The following is a 19,476-nucleotide window of genomic DNA, read 5'->3' on the forward strand; positions in this document are numbered from 1 at the left end:
CGCTGCGGCCTGACTCTTAATCAGATAAACAAATACAGCCCCCCCTCCGTCCCCCGCATGTTATTGTTTACATAAGGAAATTTCGCGCATGCGGACAACGCTGGAAGGCAAAATCAATTCTTTTACATGCCATCCATAGCCGCGCCGCCGCGGTATAATAATTTCGTTAACTCAATGAAACATGGAAATTTAGACATTATTAATTTCGCGCTGTGCTCCACAGCAAATGGAAAACCCGTTTAAGTGCAACTCAAAACCACGACTTTCTGCATCGGCCAGGCTACACGCAGACACGTTGCCATAGCAACTGACAACAAGGTCCCTAAAAAAAACCCACTGAAATATTTCCCACCCAAAGGGCAGAACATTCAGTCTGTTAGTAACATGGTTTTAGGCTTAATGTTTATTTTGCCATTATTAACAAGTGATTGCTGTGGAAGGAGGAGAAAACTATAAATATATCGCTGCACTTTACTATATGGCTAGCTCCATGGCTAGCTCCATGGCTAGCTCCATGGCTAGCTCCATGGCTAGCTCCATGGCTAGCTCCATGGCTAGCTCCATGGCTAGCTCGCTGTTACTGTCTCTTACTCTGCAGTTGTAGAGTCACAATGTCTGGGATCATGAGCGCCCCCTGCCATGAGGCAAGAGAACTGCCTGCCTCACCTCTAATCTGTTCTCTGCCGTTTCTGATCGCTCTTCAGCCCACGAAGCGCGTTACACACACAGTTGGTGACAAAAAACACTGTACATTAAATACATAAGCTAACTTATGGAAAATCAGCTCATATATGAAATGTTTTTATAACCATTTTATTGGCGACGTACAGACAGGAGGAACTTGCTCTCATCGAATGGCAGTTAGCGGGAGGTTGCGCAATCTCAGGTGAGGCTCACCTGGCTGCTGCCTCACCGGCTGGGCTTCCGAGCATTTGAATGGGAAAATGCGAAAATTGAGCAATTTTGAAGAATAAAATAATAAAAATTGGTTAAGCTAAATAAAAAATAATTACTTTACAGTACAAAATAGCAATATAAATTATTTTATCATTATATTTTTCCATTATGACAGGTGTGGCTCTGGCTCACTTGCGTCCCCTGACCGCACGTCACTGGTAACTATGGCAACCAGTGACAGTTTAAAAGCCCACTGACTCTTTCTGCAGTCAGGTTGCGCGCGCATACGTCATGTTAATAAAAAATCCATCAGACAAGCCGGCTCTGAATATTAAACGACACTGTGACATCACAAGGTGACATCACAATATAACTCCAAAGGCAGAATTCTGACATCACCAGCGATTATATAAACGCCTCACATCATCTACTTTCATCACAGCCGTTTAGCAGCCGTTGTTGATAGTTTCTCTCGAGAATTTATTTAGCAGTTCACAGTAAGATTTGTTTGGTGGACATTTCTTTTGGAGATTGACATCAAACTTATCGTGAATTCTTTACCGAGTTTTTAGAAAAGTGATTTTAGAAGCTGAAACAAGCAAAGGATAAAATGGAGTCCAGCCAACCAAGAGTCGAAGAGGTTGCATCCAACAACATCGCCGAAAGGGAATTACAGCCACCCAATCCGCTCAAGCACAAGAAGAAGAAGGTGCCATTTGCAGTCTGGTTGGAGCAGCAAGAGCTTAAGATTTCTGCTAAAAATATCGAACAGCAGGACGCTTCACTGGTTTTTGAAAATGAATCGATCGCCAAAGATCTGGAGACAGTGGATCAAAAAGGGGACAGACCGACACCTGAGAGTGAGTCCAATGAGAAGAACCAGGTACCAATTAAAACTTGTTCGGAGGAACAAGTACCCATTGACCAAGAGATTTCTGCAGGAAATAATGAAAAGCAGAACGATTCACTGGTCAGCGAGGAGGAGTCCATCGCTGGAGTGCAGGAGACAATCGACATAGCAGAGAAGGAACAGCCCTCTATGTCTAAGGAACAGCCACCAACAACCAGGCGCAACAAGAAGAAAAGGATACCATTTCAAATCTGGCTGGAGAAACATGCCCCTGCTGATCAAAGGATTTCAGCTGAAAGTACTGGAGCGGAAGACGCTTCACTGGATACCAAACAGGAATCGATCTCCGTACTGCAGGAGACACCAGAGAAGGAACAGTCCTTTAAGTCTGGCATTGAAAATGTTAAAAAGCAGGACACTTCTCTGCCTGAAGAAGAAGGTGGTCAGGAAAATTCCTTAAAGAAGGAAATTTGCAGAGAGGAACCTGTGATTTCTATAACAGAACTGGTCACTGAAAAGAAAAACATCTCAAAATCACAGAAGAAAGTGGATCAGAAAGAGGATAAACAAACATTAAAGACGAAGCGCATCAAGAAGACGCCACTGTTATGGAAATCTTTCCCCGAGCCTGATGCTGTCATAGATCTTGCGTTTTTTTCTGAAAACAGTGACGTCAATAACGGTCCTCTGACGGAAAACCAAAGTTTTCAGGCAGCTTTGCCCATCAGCGGAAAGAAGACAATTTGGAAAACGCTCCCCAAGTCAGAACCGCGCATAGATATAAGTTTTATTGCTGAGAATATTGAATCCCCAAATGTTTCAATGCCGGCACAAGAACGGGATGAGGCAGCTTCCTTGAAAAAGGACAAGATCCAAACAGAGAATTTAACGGAGGTTCCTCATAATCAAACAGCAGAAAATGTTCAAGGAGAGAGTTTAAATGAAATTCAAAACTTGCCCCACTCTTCTGAAAAGACAAGCCAAGCAAAGTGTACATGTCTTGCCAAATTTAAGGAAACTGAATTGAGATTCAAAGAAGTAGAGAAATACCTAATGAAACAGCTTGATGAGATGTTTGACACAAACAAAAAACTAAATGCTAGACTTAGACAGGAGAAAGATATGATGAGGAAAGTACTCTCAGAGAGAAGACAAAGCAAAAAGTTAATGGTTTCTGTACAAATTCAGACAGATTCACAAGAAAGCCCAAAGCAGAAAGCAGCCAATTATCAATCTGCTTCCACGCAAACTGAGATGGATCTGCAGGAAACCAGTTATCCACTAAAACCAGTCCTTCAAACCATTTCAACGCAAACGGAGATAGATATGCTGGAAACCAGCTATCCACCAAAACCAGTCTGTCAAACCATTTCCACGCAAACTGAGATGGATATGCAGGAAACCAGCTATCCACTAAAACCAGTCCTTCAAACCATTTCAACGCAAACGGAGATAGATATGCTGGAAACCAGCTATCCACTAAAACCAGTCCTTCAAACCATTTCAACGCAAACGGAGATAGATATGCTGGAAACCAGCTATCCACCAAAACCAGTCTGTCAAACCATTTCCACGCAAACTGAGATGGATATGCTGGAAACCAGTTATCCACTAAAACCAGTCTGTCAAACTATTTCCACGCAAACTGAGATGGATATGCTGGAATCCAGATGCCAGGACCATCAAGATGAGAAAAAACCTTCGAAGAGAAAGTCAGCAATGAAAGCTTCCTGTGAGCTGGAGACCTTCAATAATGAAAACAGTGAACTAGAAGAAGTTCCTATAGTAGGAACAGGTGGGAATCAGATAGTGTCCATTAAAAATTACATTCATATGATAGAAACAGAGATCGCTAACATAGAGAAGATCATTGAAGAAGAAATGGTCTCTGAAATCCAACACAATGGGGACCAGCAAGATGAGAAAAAACCACCAAAGAAATATAAATGCAAGAACAAGAGAAAGGCAGCAATAAAAGCTGATTGTGAGCTGGAGACCCTCAAAAATGAAAACCTTTATGGAGAAAAAACTGATCATGAAGTAGTTTCTACAGTAGAAAGAGTTGAGGATCAGACAGCCTCTGTTAAAACTGAGATTCATACAAAAGAAACAGTCATCGCTAAAGTACAACAGACCACTGAAGAAGAAACGGTCTGTGAAACCCAACAAAATGGAGACCAGAAAGAGAGAAAACCACCAAAGAAATATAAACGCAAGAACAAGAGAAAGGTAGAAATGAAAGTTGCCTCTGAAAACCTCAACAATGATAAAGTTTCTGTAGAAAACACAGAACAAGAAGTTTCAATACCGGAAACAGTCGGGGATCAGACAGGCACCATCATAATTGAGATTCATAAAAATGAAACAGTGATTGGTAAACGACAGCCGGCGACTGAAGACCAGATGGTCCCTGAAATACAACAAAATGGGGATCAGCCAGATGACAAAAGGCCACTGACTGAATCAAAATGTAAGAAAAAGAAGGCAAAGAAAGCTAAACTGGAAACCATTTTAAACCCAAAAGAGACGGATCAAAACTTGATCCAGAACACGGAGACGCCAAAAACTGATTTAGAAATAATACCAGAGATCCCACAGGCAGCGTCTGAGCAAACAGAGACAAAACATTGCAAAGTCTCAGTAGATGTAACAGGTAAGGTTCCTGTCGTTTCCACAGAAGGGGAGAGTGGTCTGATGAAAAACCAGAGAACATCGCCTCCACAGGTAGAGGTTACATTAAACAAAGATGTAATCCAAACAACACCCGAGGAATCAGAGACTCAAGCAGCCAAAGAGCCGGCTCAGCAGAACAACGTCTCTGAACCAGAAGAGAGCCCCATTAAAAAGATTTCTCTGTGGAGGCGAATCAAAAAGGCTGTAACTCCATCATGTCTGCGCCAGTTCAAAGGCAGAAGTGACGTCCATCCAGCGTAGACATCAATTTATGTCTCCAGTACATTAGATTTAAAAGGGGGGTGGGGCCCTGTGTGGGTTGGGTGATTGGTGGTAATTGGATAAAGAGCTACTGTTGTTGTTAATTGGACATTTTAATATTAAAAAGCCAGGACTGCACGGTGGGAAGCGTCTCTCCGTGTAGCTGTGGGTTCACTCCGGGTGCTCCGGCTTCCCCCACGTTCAACAACATCCGTACTCATGTTCATCCATTGTAAGATTTTTATTTCTAATTCTAAACAGAAAATAAGACAAACACAATTTATTAATTAAAGGGAGATTTGGGAAAGAAAATGTAAACAGCATGGAACTAAAAGAGGCTTTTAGAAGTCTAAACCTCAAATTGGAAAAAACTTTGAAAACTATTTATCTTTCTGGGGAAGATATATATATCTATATCTAAATTTAATTATATATATAGACATAGATATCTATCTACTGTATATCTATATATAAATCTGTCTCTCTCTATAAATATATATAAATATATATATACTGTGTATATACAGTATATACATATATATATCTAGATATCAATCAATCTATATACAGTATATCTACCTCTACCTCTCTCTATATACATATACGGATATACTGTATATATATATATATATAGGCCTATATACAGTACAGACCAAAAGTTTGGACACACCTTTTAATTCAATGAGTTTCCTTTATTTTCATGACTATTGACATTGTAGATTCACACTGAAGGCATCAAAACTATGAATAACACATGTGGAAATATGCACTAAACAAAAAAGTGTAAAACAACTGAAAATACCCCTTATATTCTAGTTTCTTCAAAGTAGCAACCTTTTGCTGTGATTACTGCTTTGCACACACTCTGCATTTTCTTGATGAGCTTCAAGAGGTAGTCACCTGAAATGGTTTTCATTCATAGGTGTGCCCTGTCAGGTTAATAAGTGGGATTTATTGCTTATAAATAGTCATGAAAATAAAGAAAACCCATTGAATTAGAAGGTGTGTCCAAACTTTTGGTCTGTACTGTATATACACACACACATATACATGCATATATATATATATATATATATATATATATATATATATATATATATACCTTCCTCTCTCTCTCTCTCTCTCTCTCTCTCTCTCTCTCTATATATATATATATATATATAGTAAATAGTACATACTGATATATAGAGCTATGTATATAGATATATACAGCACAGACACAGTTGTGTCCAAACTTCTGGTCTGTACTGTATATATCTATATCAATCAATCTATCTATATATCTACCTCTACTGATGTAAATATATCTATATACATATATATATAGCTATATACATATAGATATATATATATAGATATATATCTATATATATATAGATATATATCTATATATATATATAGATATATATCTATATATATATAGATATATATCTATATATATATAGATATATATCTATATATATATATATATATATATATATATCGGTAGAGGTAGATTGATTGATATGTCGATATCAATCAATCTATCTATATATCTACCTCTACCGATATATATATATAAATTTATAGAGACAGAGGCATTAAATTCCAAAGTCATATTTGATCTACGGTGAACCGTCGTTATAACCCTGTTCACCTTTCACCGTCTCGCAGATTTTTTTTGTGCAGTTTTTTTCACAGTGCATCGAGTTCTGCGTCCTGATTGGCTAAACAGTCTCCGCACTTCTCCTCTACCTGTCTTTTTTTGCAATATAGATTAAAGTGAATCCTCACTTTTCACGCGGGTTGCGTTCCGAAAAGAACCCGTGATAGGCGAAATCCGTGAAGTAGTTACTTTTACTTTTTACAATTATTATAGCGCATAATTAAACACTCTATATTGAAATCAAAGAACAAAACCTGTTTTAGAATAGAATAGAATAGAATTACTTTATTCATCCCAGCAGGGAAATTATTTCATCATTTCAGGCCCAAGCATTTTTCTAAACAAATATAACGCTTTATTACTACAGTAAATAACTACAGTAAAATAATCATTTTAATCATCAATACGAAGTACAGTAGGACAAACTGTGACTCGCGTATTTCACTGTTCCTCTGACTGGGGCGCTGCGGCCTGACTCTGCTCTCTAGTGGCTTTTTCTCCTGAAGCCTGCGGTGAAGGTGTTTCCTTTCGAAAGAAGAACATAGTTATCGGTAGTTGTTGTCGCTCTTTTTTTCTTCTTTTGCAAAAACATTTACCAAAATTTGCCAAGCTGTATTACGTATATTTAAATACCGTAATGTTATTGGCTCACAGGTAGAGAAGAAGTGCAGAGAATGTTTAGCCAATCAGGACGCAGAACACAATGCACTGAAAAAACCTGCACAAAAAAAATCTGCGAAGCAGCGAGACCGTGAAAGGTGAACAGCGTTATAGAGAGGGTTCACCGTAGATCAAATATGACTTTGGAATTTAATGCCTCTGTCTCTTTAAGAAACTCCGCCTTTAGGAGGTTATCACAACATGGCTCCTTTATTAACCCTTTAATGTTTTTACCAGCATTTCACTGAGAAGTTGCCTCCTTACGGAGCTCAGCTGACCAACATTTCCAAACAGTGTTTGCTCATTTCTGCTGGAAACGTTGAAATTGCAGCTCTGAGGAGGAGCTGCGCCTCGAAGGCGGGGCTAGGTCCACCCAGGCGTTTTGCACAGCTTAATGGTTGCCCTGGAGATTAAAGGATTTCTCAAACATGCATAAAAGAATCAAAACAACACTCCAGGTACGTTTTTGAGGAGGGAATAAAATTCTAACATAACGTAAAGCTCAAAAACGTTAATTTTTACACAACACAGGCCCTTTAATTAAATCTCTCAGGTGGGAGTTGAGTTAGGCTTTTCTGTCTTCTAAAATACTTCGGATCAACAAACTGTTTTCTAAACTCACTTAAAATAACCAAATGTATTTCTCACAAAATGATTTCACTTGTTAAGCGACATGATCGCAGTGATCGATAACGGGGATGGAAAATGTGTTCCTGGTTAAAACTGATTCAGAAATCCAGGCGTTTGACGGCGGCTTGCAGGACTTTGCAAAGTTTTTGTCGCAAAAACATCAGATCAAAGATCTAAAATCAACATTTCCAGCTTTTTGGAAAACAGCCCAACATACGTACATTAGAACAGCAAAGACGGAAAAACACAAATCCTGAATTTCTGAATGCACACTAGCTCCTTCATTTCTTTCCATTTAATAAGATGTAAAGAAAAAATATATAAATCTCATTTTAGATGATTTTATTATCTTTTGAGGGATTCTATCTAATTTCTAATCAGAAGCAAACTTTCTGATTAAATAAATTATTTTAAATCTAAATCTGCCATATTTACTTTAGATTAAAACTGTATGTTAATTAAGCAGCTAAAAATATGTTTATTATTTTCTTTAACATGGCAGAAACAGTCTTCGTTCCGGGTCAACCAACGGAAAACCCTTAATCTTTTCCAAAACAACTTATTGAAATAAAAAATTAACTGAGAAATAAATACTAACATATCTGAATGTTTAATGTCACAAAAAGCACATAAATAATTCAATATTATTTCATGAAGCAACTGTCAGGGACAATTGTCATGAATAAAATTAAACATTTTCCATCCTGGGCAAACTAAATTTAGGGTTTTTACATTTAAATTGAATTATTTGATGTTTTTTTACAACACAAATGTGTTAAATGTGTATAAAAGTATATTTTTAAAAGGAAAATAAAAACGCCATCAGTCATCTTCATCTTTTGTCAAAGGAAACAATCGGATCAACCTGGAGGAAAAACAATCCCATAATGCACTGGAGAGGTGAAGATAAACCATCACAAATGATATTATGACATATAGAAGTGAACCTAGTGGAAACAGCGTTAGTCTGATTTAAAAGCAGCTCAAATGGAAAAACATCCAACCTGTAAAATCTGTCAGACGTTTTTTACTAGAGCAACTTTTAGATGAACAAACGATCAAAACACCCAAATCTGATGAGTTTTAGGATCCCAACTGTGGTTTTGCATGATTATTAATCAATTCATAATGATCTATACTTATTCAATAATACTTCAGAATACACGCTAAGAATAAGAAATAATGTGTGGTTATGAAAAGTGGATCAAATTAAAAGTTTAATGTAAAAAAAAATATTTTTATTGGAAATATATGTCAGGATTGGTAAATAATTTGTAAAAACTTTTACTTTTTTTCCATTTGATAAATGTATTCAAATTTAAGGTTTACCTTTTTTGTACTGAATAAATTGATGCAGGAGATTCTGCTGCTGGTGAGGAAAATAATACATTTGTGATTAAATATATGTTTGGCTTTTCATATCCAAGCTTTTAAGCAATAAATAAAATTTTGGCAAGTAAAAATTTTATTTCATAATTTTTATAGTAGCTTTGGTAAACAGAACATGTTAGCTAGAAAGTGTTACATTTATCTAAGCTGAAGCTAGTTGGATAAATCTCATTTTTCTATATTATAATAAAGTGACACAATTTAAAATAACATAAAAAATTCTAACTTTACATTTATTTACTCTCTGTAGTCAGCTAAACACAAACGAGTTAGCATATAAGCAACTAATTGATAAAAAATTATACTTTTTGTTGGCTTTTAAATATCCATCTGAGAGTAATTAATCTATATAATGTGTTTCACTTAGTGATAAATTTACTTGAATAATATTCTACTTTATTAAGTGGCTCGGTAGTTTGGGAACTAGCTTTGGTATTAGCTGCTAGCCTAAACTAGATGTGCAATTCTGCAAAGTTTTGTATTGATCGGATACTAAAGTAAATACAGAGTCACCAATACTGATATCAATATTGATATTTTTTATTATTTAAGTTGATATTTTTTATTATTTAAGTTATATCAATATAAAAAATATTGATGTTTTTTATTATTTAAGTTTATTATTGATGATATATAAGTTGATGATACTTATATATCATCAACCTTCTGACCATGAGGTGTTTTTGTGGATTTTCCTTTAAATTATGTTGTTACAACACATTAACTTGATAAATAGAAAAACAAAAGTTTGCAAAAAAGTGCAAAAAATTACCAATTGAGAGCAAATCTAAACAAGATATTTTTGAGATGGCATTCAGAAAGTACAATGCAAAAGTAAAAAAAAAATCAAGATGGATTCTGAGACTAAAGTATCAATTTGACCACATTAGTATCGACACGATGCTGATACCAACTTCAGCATTATTAATATTTTGGATTTATTCACACACCTCTCAGCTAAACCCAATTCAAAAGGAAAAGTTGAATGAAAACTGATTTATTCCCTTTAACATTTCGTCTTCATAAATAGCATCAACACATGAGTGATAAGGTCAAAGGTTAATAGTTTGTTTGTTGTTAGTGGTTTGTAGCACATGCACAACATACAAAGTGAGTAATAAAGTTATGGAATAAGTTATGTTAATGTTAAAATCCACAAATGTCAACTTCCCAAAAACACCTTTAATATGTGAATGAGAGCAGGGCCGGCCCAAGCATTTTTGGGGCCCAAAGTAGATTTTCATTTGGGCCCCCCATACAACACAACAGCAGATGTTTTATCATTCCTAAGCTACGCTAACATACCTGCTGTCATCAGCATCATTTTGTAACTAGCTTACATCAGACCAGTGTTATTATGTAGCAATCTAAAATAAAAAAATTGAATTTTGAAATGCAGGGTGGTATCTAAGTGTGCCATATTATTTTAGTTATTTGAAAGTAACATAAGTAGATAAAAACTATATTTACAGTAAACAACATAAGAAGTTTAATATTTTATATTTCCCAAACAGCAGGAAGGTATTTACCTATTATTTGTTTAACAACTATAAAAAATAATGTGAAAGTCTGTTTGTTTTGTATTATTTTTGTATGTTGATGCGTTTCCATTGACCACATAACAGCAAAAATTGGAATTACAAAAATAAATGTGCAAAAAGGAAATAAAAAAAGTCATTTTTCGAAATTGGAGTGTTTCACAAAAGTGCGATGGGACGACTTGTTTCACATCACAGGAGTCACATGACCAACAACCGGATGTTACTACTGGCGGAAAAGACGAAGAAGACGATAGGAAGTGGTGGGAGGATGACGGCACAGCATGTTTTTAAATAAACTTATTCACGGGAGATTTTTTTAATTGATTTTTTAATAGAAACAAAAATTGTGTTTTTTCAACATTAGCAGAATATCAACAAGATCTTGTGCACATTTGTAATAGAAACGCAGTTCCTGTTACTTTACACACACACACACACATACATATAAAAGAAAAGAAAAATAATAACATATATAGAGAGATATACTGTATCTACTGTATATCTACTGTATATAGAGATATATCTATCTATATATAGATAGATACAATATATCTATATATGACAGATACCTGCAGTTTTTATAAAGATTTCTTAAGAAACTGGTTTGGAAACATTTTCTTTTGCCTGATTTTGTTATTTTTTTGTTACTTATATGAATTATTGTCATTTTTGTCCTTAAAATACCAAAATTTCCACTTCACTTTATATTTTGGTCAAACTAATGATGTAATTTTAAAATATTAAATGATTGATAATTTGATGAGTTACTCAGTACTTCAGTAGACTTTTTACTAAATACTTTTTTATTCTTGAGTAATTTCTCGGACGGCTACTTTTTACTTTAACTTGAGTATAAATAGTATATCTATTCTTACTTGAGTACATGTTTTGGATACTCTGCCCACCTTTGCTGTTTTTTCCTGCCTATTTAAAAGTTACAAACTGCAGCTTTAACTTGCGTATGCTTTGGGCCGGCTCTGAATGAGAACAGAGGCTGTTTTACATCCTAAGTGCAAAAAGTGTGGATAAGTTTCATCTGAATATTAATACTGTAACAAACAGAATGGGGTTGTAGTGGAATTTGTGCAACTGATATTTAATGGACAACAACATGCAAAACCAGCAGTCGGGTCCTACAGAGATAAACAGAGCATGCATCACCACGAAGGAGCAGAACCAACACAGGCATGGCGCAACGTGACGACCGCGCCGACGGCTTCACACGCTGCTGACCTGTGAAGCATGCATTCATGAGGAGAGGGCATGTGGAGGAGGTGAAAGGTCCGCGAGCCCGGTGAACCCACCGCCACAGGACAAGGGAGAAGAAGAAGAACAGAAGGAGGAGGAAGAGGAACTTACATCATGGAGACAAGCAGAATTAGAGTCCCCAAGGAGTTGTTAGTATGACAGTGTGGTTCTGGATCAGCGGACAGGAAAGAGGAGGGACAGAGCGAGCCGAGAGAGGAGGAAGAGGAGGAAACGGGGGAGAGGAGGGGAAGATATAGAGCAGGAAATGTTATTTTATAAAACTGAGCAACGGAAAAGAAGGATTTGCAAATTGAAAGCAGACACAGGGTGGCGAGTTGCAGCCTCCAGATCACAGAGCAGTTAAACAAACCTGGAATAAAAAGCAGCAGAAGAAACAGCTAACTTCCATGTCAGTGAGTTTTGAAAATCCTGTAGCTTCCTTCCAGTTAAGTGGATTTTTATTTATGTTTTTCAATATAAAAATCTGAAAAGTGTGGTGCGCATTTGATATTTAGCCTCTTTTACTTGGATAACTTAAAATTCATTCTGATTACTTTCAGAAGACCGGCTGAAATGTGTGATTAATTGTGATTAATCGCCAGCTAAATTGGTGATTGACTAATTGTTAACTGGAGTATACACACTCTAAAAGGTAATTTGCTGGAAGAACAACACACTCAAAGCAGCATGTAAGCCAAAAATCAGAAAAAAACAAACATTTTACAACCCTTAGTCTGTAAATATGTTCCACCCAGAACTCCTCAAGTCACAGTTTTAGCTTCATCTGGTTCAAATACTGTAAAACATTCCAACGTCAATGTCAACTTATTTATAAATTGACCAAACATAATTGGTAAGAGTTTGTGTTTTTGCAGTGTAGTTGTGATTAGCTTCGTTTATAAACTTTATTTCACAATCTTTTGGTTGAGGTGTTACCATTTTTTGGATAATTATTCCTTCTGGTTTTGGAGGGATTTTTGCTCCAACATTTTTTTTTACTTTTGGACAGTTATTATGACGTGTAACCATGGCAACAAGGTGTTGTTTTTACAACTGGGAGCATCTGATTAGCAGTTGTAATCAACTGCTAAGCGTAACAGTCATGAGACCATCATGTAGCAGCACTCTTCAGTCAGAAGCATCTTCAGTTCCGCAGCAACACTGACTGCTACTGGAGATCTATCACCATACACAACAACTCTTTAAGGATACAACATTTAATTTTTTTATAGGGTAAAGTATTTTTGCAATGAATTGATAAACATTAACAGTTTATTATTTTAATTATGTGTATTTATTGCAGATATATTTTCTCTGAACGGCTGAAGCTCTGATTTGATCAAGCCACTCAAACCACAACTGCTTATGCATTCTGGTTAAGGATTTAATTGGATTCAGTGATATTTGTAGGGCTGGGCGATGTGGCTCTCTTTCATATCAGATGTGATTTTTATCAATTTTTTTTAACTTTCTTTTCTAAAAAATAAATTACAAACAGAAAATGTTTTCAAAAAGGGGTTTTATTTCACTCATCCGTTCTGAAATGTTTCAAAAGTTATACGGATTTAATGTGACCAGCTCAGTTTTTAATTTGAAATAGATTAAGTCATATCCACAATCGTTCCAAAGTGCTGCTACTAGTAAGAATTTGATGCTAATATGTTAAAAAATGAAGTATTTCCTTATTTGCAAGACTTATAATAAAGTATGATTTTACAAGATCTGCAACATTCCTCATTTTAATTTTATGCTATTTTTATTGTTGAAGTTCTCATAAAATTTCCATTTTATTCTCCTAATATTACAGAATTATTCTTGTGATATTATGACTTTGTTGCAAGTAAAAGAAAAAATAACTGTAGTTTGCTGGGCAATATGGCTGAAAAAAAATGCCCCGATATAACCATTTCGATATCGATGAATGTATATATTTATAATTATTGATACATTTTTTATATATATATGTATATCTGAAATTCTGCCAAACTGGTGGCATGATCTTTCCTGTTTTATCCACAGTTTTCACTCAAAGCTGTTTTTTTTTAATTTTTCAGCAGTTATGGCGGAACTTTAAACTGCTGCTGCGTATGTTACTCACCAAGTTGTTGCTAGGTAACCACAGAATGAGCGAGTTGCTAGGTAACCAAAGAGTGAGTGAGTTAGTCAGCTGATTCCACCAATATTGCTTAGCTGGATGTGAGAGAGATTGAGCTGTTAAAATCTTTCCTCTGCCTACATCCCCCAGAATGCCGTGCGAGGAGTTCAGAGAATATTCTATATATTGAACATTTGATCAGATGTATTATCTATTGATAATGATTATGTGTCCACTGCGATATATATTGTTATTGATTTATTGTCCAGCTCTATCTGGCCCTAATAGAATTTACCTGAGTTCAAAGTTCAAGTAAATAGAAGCTCTAAAACAAGATGGCCGCCCTGGGCATCACTCTAAATCCTAGAAACACAAGGAATTTATCTTCCAAAAGTTAAATATTAAAATATCAAATAATCAATAAAATAATAACATTGAATTATCGCCCAGCCCTAAAAGATTGATTAATAATTTCACTCTTAAGCTATAAGTCTGTGCAATATTGACGTCACAGCTCCAGTTATCAGCAAAGTGAAGCGTATTTCAGTAAAATTCGGAGGCCAGAAGACAGACTACAAGCAGAAGGAAGATACAGAGAGAAGAAGAAACTCCCAGCATGCAGCAGAGCAGAGAGGCTCAGTGTTTCTGAGGAGAGCTAAATGTTTTAACATTACCATCGCATCAGTCAGTGTTTTCAATCTGAGAGAAAAAAAAATCAACATTTTAGTTCATGTTGTTATCTGGACTACGACTGAAAACTTGTTTGTCTTCAAAGGGAATCCAAGGCATCAGTGTGTCATAAAACATGGCCGCCAGATCAACTGCATGATGAAGCGCTGAATCCAGGGCGTCTGTATATTTACCTCCATACATCCAGACTGTCCTCTGTCCGTCTCCGCCGTCCGGACGGCATCCCTGCCGTGGCCGCCCTGCCCGCCCGCCTGCGGCCGCCGCTCCTCCCTGAAGCTCTGCTCCTGCAGCTTCTTGTTCAGGATACGCGCCGCGTTTTCAGCCAGCGTGTATCCCGGTGGCGCGGACAGGTCCTGCCGGATGCTGACCACCTCTGGGTTCCTGTCGCCCTGCGTCTCCACAATCAGCTGCACCGGGCTGGGTGACCGTCCCCTGATGGCGCCGCCATGAGCCGGGCTGGGCTCTGCGGTGGCGGGCGGCGTCGGCCGGGAGCGGCTTGGGGATTTGTTGAACTTCTCGAAGACGACCGGCGTGTGGTCAATGATGTTGAAGAGGCTGGAGAGGCCATCGTTGATGGTGGTGTGGACGGGGCTGTCCCGGGTGGTGGTGGAGCGCGCCCACGCCGACTCACTGTTGCCCTTCTGGGGGGTGGAGGGCATGGCGGTGGGGCTGTCATGACAACAAGAACCAGTAATTATTGCGATAAATGATAATATTGTAGTTTTGAGACCATATTCAAATGATAGATTGGTCAGTTCTTCCTAGTTTGATCTCCTTTCAGCTGTTTTAGGGCCTCTTGTCACTTTAAATCCAAATAAGCTGCTGCTGGCCACGCCGCCAAATCAACATTTACACTCGCAAGTAAAATTGGCTGCAAAAGATGTGCAATTATGCAACTGTACATCTTTGAAAAACAGAACTGGAGCCTCCTGCACAACCAACAAGAATGTAGCAAGCGGTTTCTGGGTGGTAAGTCAACAACAAAACACTTGTCTTTTCCAGCAGCCATTGTACAGCAAAGACAAAACCAGCTGACCAAATAAGCTGGAGTTGCACTTGGGTTGCTAGGAAACAGGCTAGGCTTCTGGGGTTGCTAGGTAACGGGCAGTGTCCTCTGATTTGTGACATTACATTCCAGAGGTTTTTGAAACCTCTCATCTTCCAGGCACCAAAAAACATTAATTTATAAAGCAGCTGTGTGGTTTCTAAAAGTGCTTAGGTTGTTTTTAGAAGCAGTAGAGACCCAAATGAAAGCGAAATGTGAATTTTGAATTACAATTCCCCTTCAATCATCAGAGTGGAGATCATCCAGCTCATTTTGATTTATTATTAATTGATTAATTGCTTACGTGGCGGCACGGCTGTTGTTTGGCGGCTCGTTCTTCCCGGACGTGGATGGCTTGCGCTGCAACTTTGGGGAGCCGTATTTGGGCGAGCAGCACGGTCGCTCGAACTTGCTTTGCACCACCGGCGAGTACTGCACCTTCCTCGTGCCGCGCGACGGAGACGAGATAGGCGTGCTGCCACCTTTCGGGGTGAGGCAGCGGTGGGGGCTGCTGGTCAGGTTCCGCAGCAGGTCCGTCTGCAGGCCGACGCTGATGGTCTGGGTCGTCTGGGTTCCTCGCGTGGTGAAACCGTTGGTCTGGCAGGCGGTGTCGCGCACCGCAAGCCCCGGCGGGGATCGGATGGCATTGCGGACGGAGATGGCCACCTCCTTCATGTCGTCGCTCAGGTTTTTCTCAAGCTGCAGCTCCAGAGAGGAGGCGAAACCCACAGTGGAGCAGATGGGGGACGGACTGGGAGACGTCCGGAGTCCGCCGCCCTCCAGGAGACACGGCCACCGCGGATCGCTGAACACCTCGTCTGATCCCCCGGCCTCTCCGCCCAGCCGCGGTTTGCTACCCTTTAGTGCTGAAACAATTCATCAGATTAGTAGAGACAAATCGATTGTTGAAATAATCAGCAAATAATTTTGTAATCAATTAATCATGAGTGTGCAGGAATTAATTTATTTTGTTTAGCCAACAAGTTGTTTCTTCAGACATTTATTGGCATGTAAAATTTGGTTACGCTGCTCTTGGCAGTTGGTGGTTACCGTAGCAACCAGTAACTGACAGCTCCTCCCCCTTTTGTCTGTTGCCGTCGGTAACTGTGTATTAGAATCAGCTCTGTGTTTTCTTTAGAATTATATCTGCCAGTTCGACTAGTACTTTTTTAAAATCAACATTAAAAAGTTAATTTTGTAAAACAAGCCCATGTGTCTTGCTGAAAAGTTACTTGTAAGTCAGTTTTGTTTTATTTCAAGTGTATTAAGATATTTGTACTAGAAACTAGACAAAAATACTTGGTTACATTTTGTGCTTTTGCAGTGTCGTCCCGCTAATTATAGCAATAAACTATAATATTATTGTTTTGAAACGATTATCGAACGATGCAGTGCAAAAACAAAATGTTAGAGTACTTTTGGTTTACTTTCTATTGAAAATATCTTAGTATCTTGTTGTTTGTCTTTATTTCTGTTACTCTTCTTCTGTCCAGTTTAAATATTCCACTTGTTGAACCTGTAAAAAAAACATCTTATCTTGTCTTAGTAACTGGCGTATACAGAGGCTTCTGTTGAAAGAACAACACACTCAGAGTCGTAATTAACCTAAACTGTAAAAATATATATATAAATTATGAATTTAATATAAAAAAGCAACCTTAATTGGCATAATTTTAATTTCACTCAGTTCAAATTCTGTTACAAGAAAATCTAGTATTAAGTAGGGCTGAAATGATTCATCAGATTAATCATGATGAATCAATTGTTGAAATATTCTATTTTAGTAATCGATTAATCGGTGCACCCGTAGTAAAAAATATTTTTATAATAGTTACATACATCAGAATAATTGATAACTAAAACAATCATTAGTTGCAGCCTCAATACCTTTGGAATAAAGCAGATCCGGGTCCTGGGTCGCGGTTCGGTCCGCCGCCCCCGCTCTGGTCGGACTGTGGAGGATGGGAACCCCATAGTGCTCCACTCCGACCCCGGCCCCGGGGCCCCTGAGCGGGGACTTGTGGCAGTGCTCGGGGCTGCTCAGGGTGCTGGTGGTCAGGGTGGCACTGGTGGTCAGGAACCAGGAGGCTGGCGGAAACGGGTCGGACCCGGCCTCCCCCTCCAGAACCGACCGTGGGCCGGGGAAGCCCCAGCCCTTGTTGCTGAACTCCTCGATGTACTTGAGGTCGTCCGGAGAGAGCGGCGGCGTGACGTCGTCTCGGTCGGGGCCGCCGGGGCGTGACTTGTCGGGGAGGAATGGCGAGCTGTCCATCAGCCGCTGGAAGTCGCTCATGGAGCAAACAGACTTGGCTCTGAACATAAAACATATCAAAAGCAATAAATTAAACCATGAGCAAGTAATAAACCATCCCAGTAGGGTAAGAACTAGTTAAATTTACTTAATTACATTTACATGAGTAACTAATTTGAAAAAATTACTTTTAGTAGTATTTCTACTACGCTGTACTTTTCTATTTTAACATTGTCTGTAATAATTTTGTAAACACCTGTGCCAGGGAAAAAAATTTGTATCATTCTTGAACTGAGGTCAGGGCCACACATGATCAGTTCAGGGGTCGCAAATGGCCCCCAGGAGACACTTTGGACACTCCTGGGCTACGGGCTATTCAGAACATGTTCATTAAATTTTTTTGGATAAAATCATTCTAAGATAATGAGATTTTAGTCTGCTCAGTTATGCCTATTTTGATCTCCTTTCATCTGTTTTAGGGCCTTTTATTGCTTTAAATTGAAATAAGTTACTTCTGGCCACACCCCCCACTCAACATTTACACTCACACAAAAATGGTTGCAAAGAGATTAAACAACGGTACATCGTTGAAAAGCAGAAGCATTTTCTTAGAAATAATCTCTTTTATTTATTAATTTTATAAATTATTTCCATTCATTACAATTGATTGTTATGTTTTTGCCCTTTGAGATCTAAAGATATAAAGGGCATTATAAAAATATTTTTATTATTATTATTATGACCAAATGTTCTGGAACTCCACTTGGGTTGCTAGGTGACGAGTAGAGTTCCGCTTGGGTTGCTAGGTAACGGGCTGGGCTTCTCTGGGGTTACAAGGTGAGATTTGTGACATTACATTCCAAAAGCTTTTGAAACGGCTTGTTTTATAGACATGACAAAACATTTCATATAATCCTGAAAAACCATGAACTCATCTCCTTTCCATCCCCACTCAGGATGATAAATAATCCTAACACAACCCGTTTTGTTCTTTCCTTCTTTCTTTCTTTTTTTTGTAAACCAAATGAACCCTTCTTAATATTTCAAACTTGGCTGAATTATTTATAATCATAGCAGTGTGCATCCCTATCCTGCTTAAAAAGAAAACCCCAAATAAAAGCCACCAGGGACAAACTGTGTGTCACTTCTAGTAAAAGCAAACAGAATCAACACAAAGTGTCCCAAGGGGCCGTCGTGGAGGAAGGAGTGAGAGAAATGCAGTAAAAGCCTGGAAACGACAACCAGTCAGGCTGAATGGGGTTTGACTTTAACTCCTACCTGAGGAGACTTCCACCTTCCCTCATCTCCTCTTCTGGGTATCCAGGAGCGCCGTCACCCTCTGAAATCTCATTCAGAGCCTGAAACAACAGATGTAACTCTGTTTACACCCAGCAGGGGAGGCCAAACGTTGGCCAGAATCCCAGAGCTGAAGTTACTCTGCGGCCATATTGTATTAGAAACTTAAACAAAATAATTATGCTGTGATTTTTTTTAATGCACTCAGTAACAATTTAAACAAGTTTTATGTTAATGAAACAAAGTGGTAGTTTTGTTGTCTTAGTAAAATGCAGACAGTTTTATAACCTTTTGGATATTTTCTT

General features: G+C 38.2%; 1 protein-coding gene across 4 annotated transcripts in view; it reads right to left on the reverse strand.

Annotated features, from left to right (window-relative positions):
- Positions 1 to 19,476, reverse strand: part of mtcl1 (microtubule crosslinking factor 1) — an 87,095-nt gene that overhangs the window by 4,081 nt on the left and 63,538 nt on the right. For 2 of the 4 annotated variants that reach the window (XM_032566343.1, XM_032566342.1), the window contains 4 exons: positions 19,154 to 19,233; positions 17,512 to 17,936; positions 15,929 to 16,490; positions 14,753 to 15,248 (listed from right to left, as the gene is read on the reverse strand). In XM_032566343.1, coding sequence (XP_032422234.1) covers positions 14,753 to 15,248; positions 15,929 to 16,490; positions 17,512 to 17,936; positions 19,154 to 19,233 — 1,563 coding nt within the window. Of the gene's footprint in view, positions 1 to 11,905; positions 11,964 to 14,563; positions 14,589 to 14,752; positions 15,249 to 15,928; positions 16,491 to 17,511; positions 17,937 to 19,153; positions 19,234 to 19,476 lie in introns of all 4 variants that reach the window. The other 2 variants (XM_032566344.1, XM_032566345.1) reach the window with 2 other exon arrangements.

This window comes from Xiphophorus hellerii, chromosome 6 (assembly GCF_003331165.1).
Source record: "Xiphophorus hellerii strain 12219 chromosome 6, Xiphophorus_hellerii-4.1, whole genome shotgun sequence".
NCBI classification, from domain to species: Eukaryota; Metazoa; Chordata; class Actinopteri; order Cyprinodontiformes; family Poeciliidae; genus Xiphophorus; species Xiphophorus hellerii.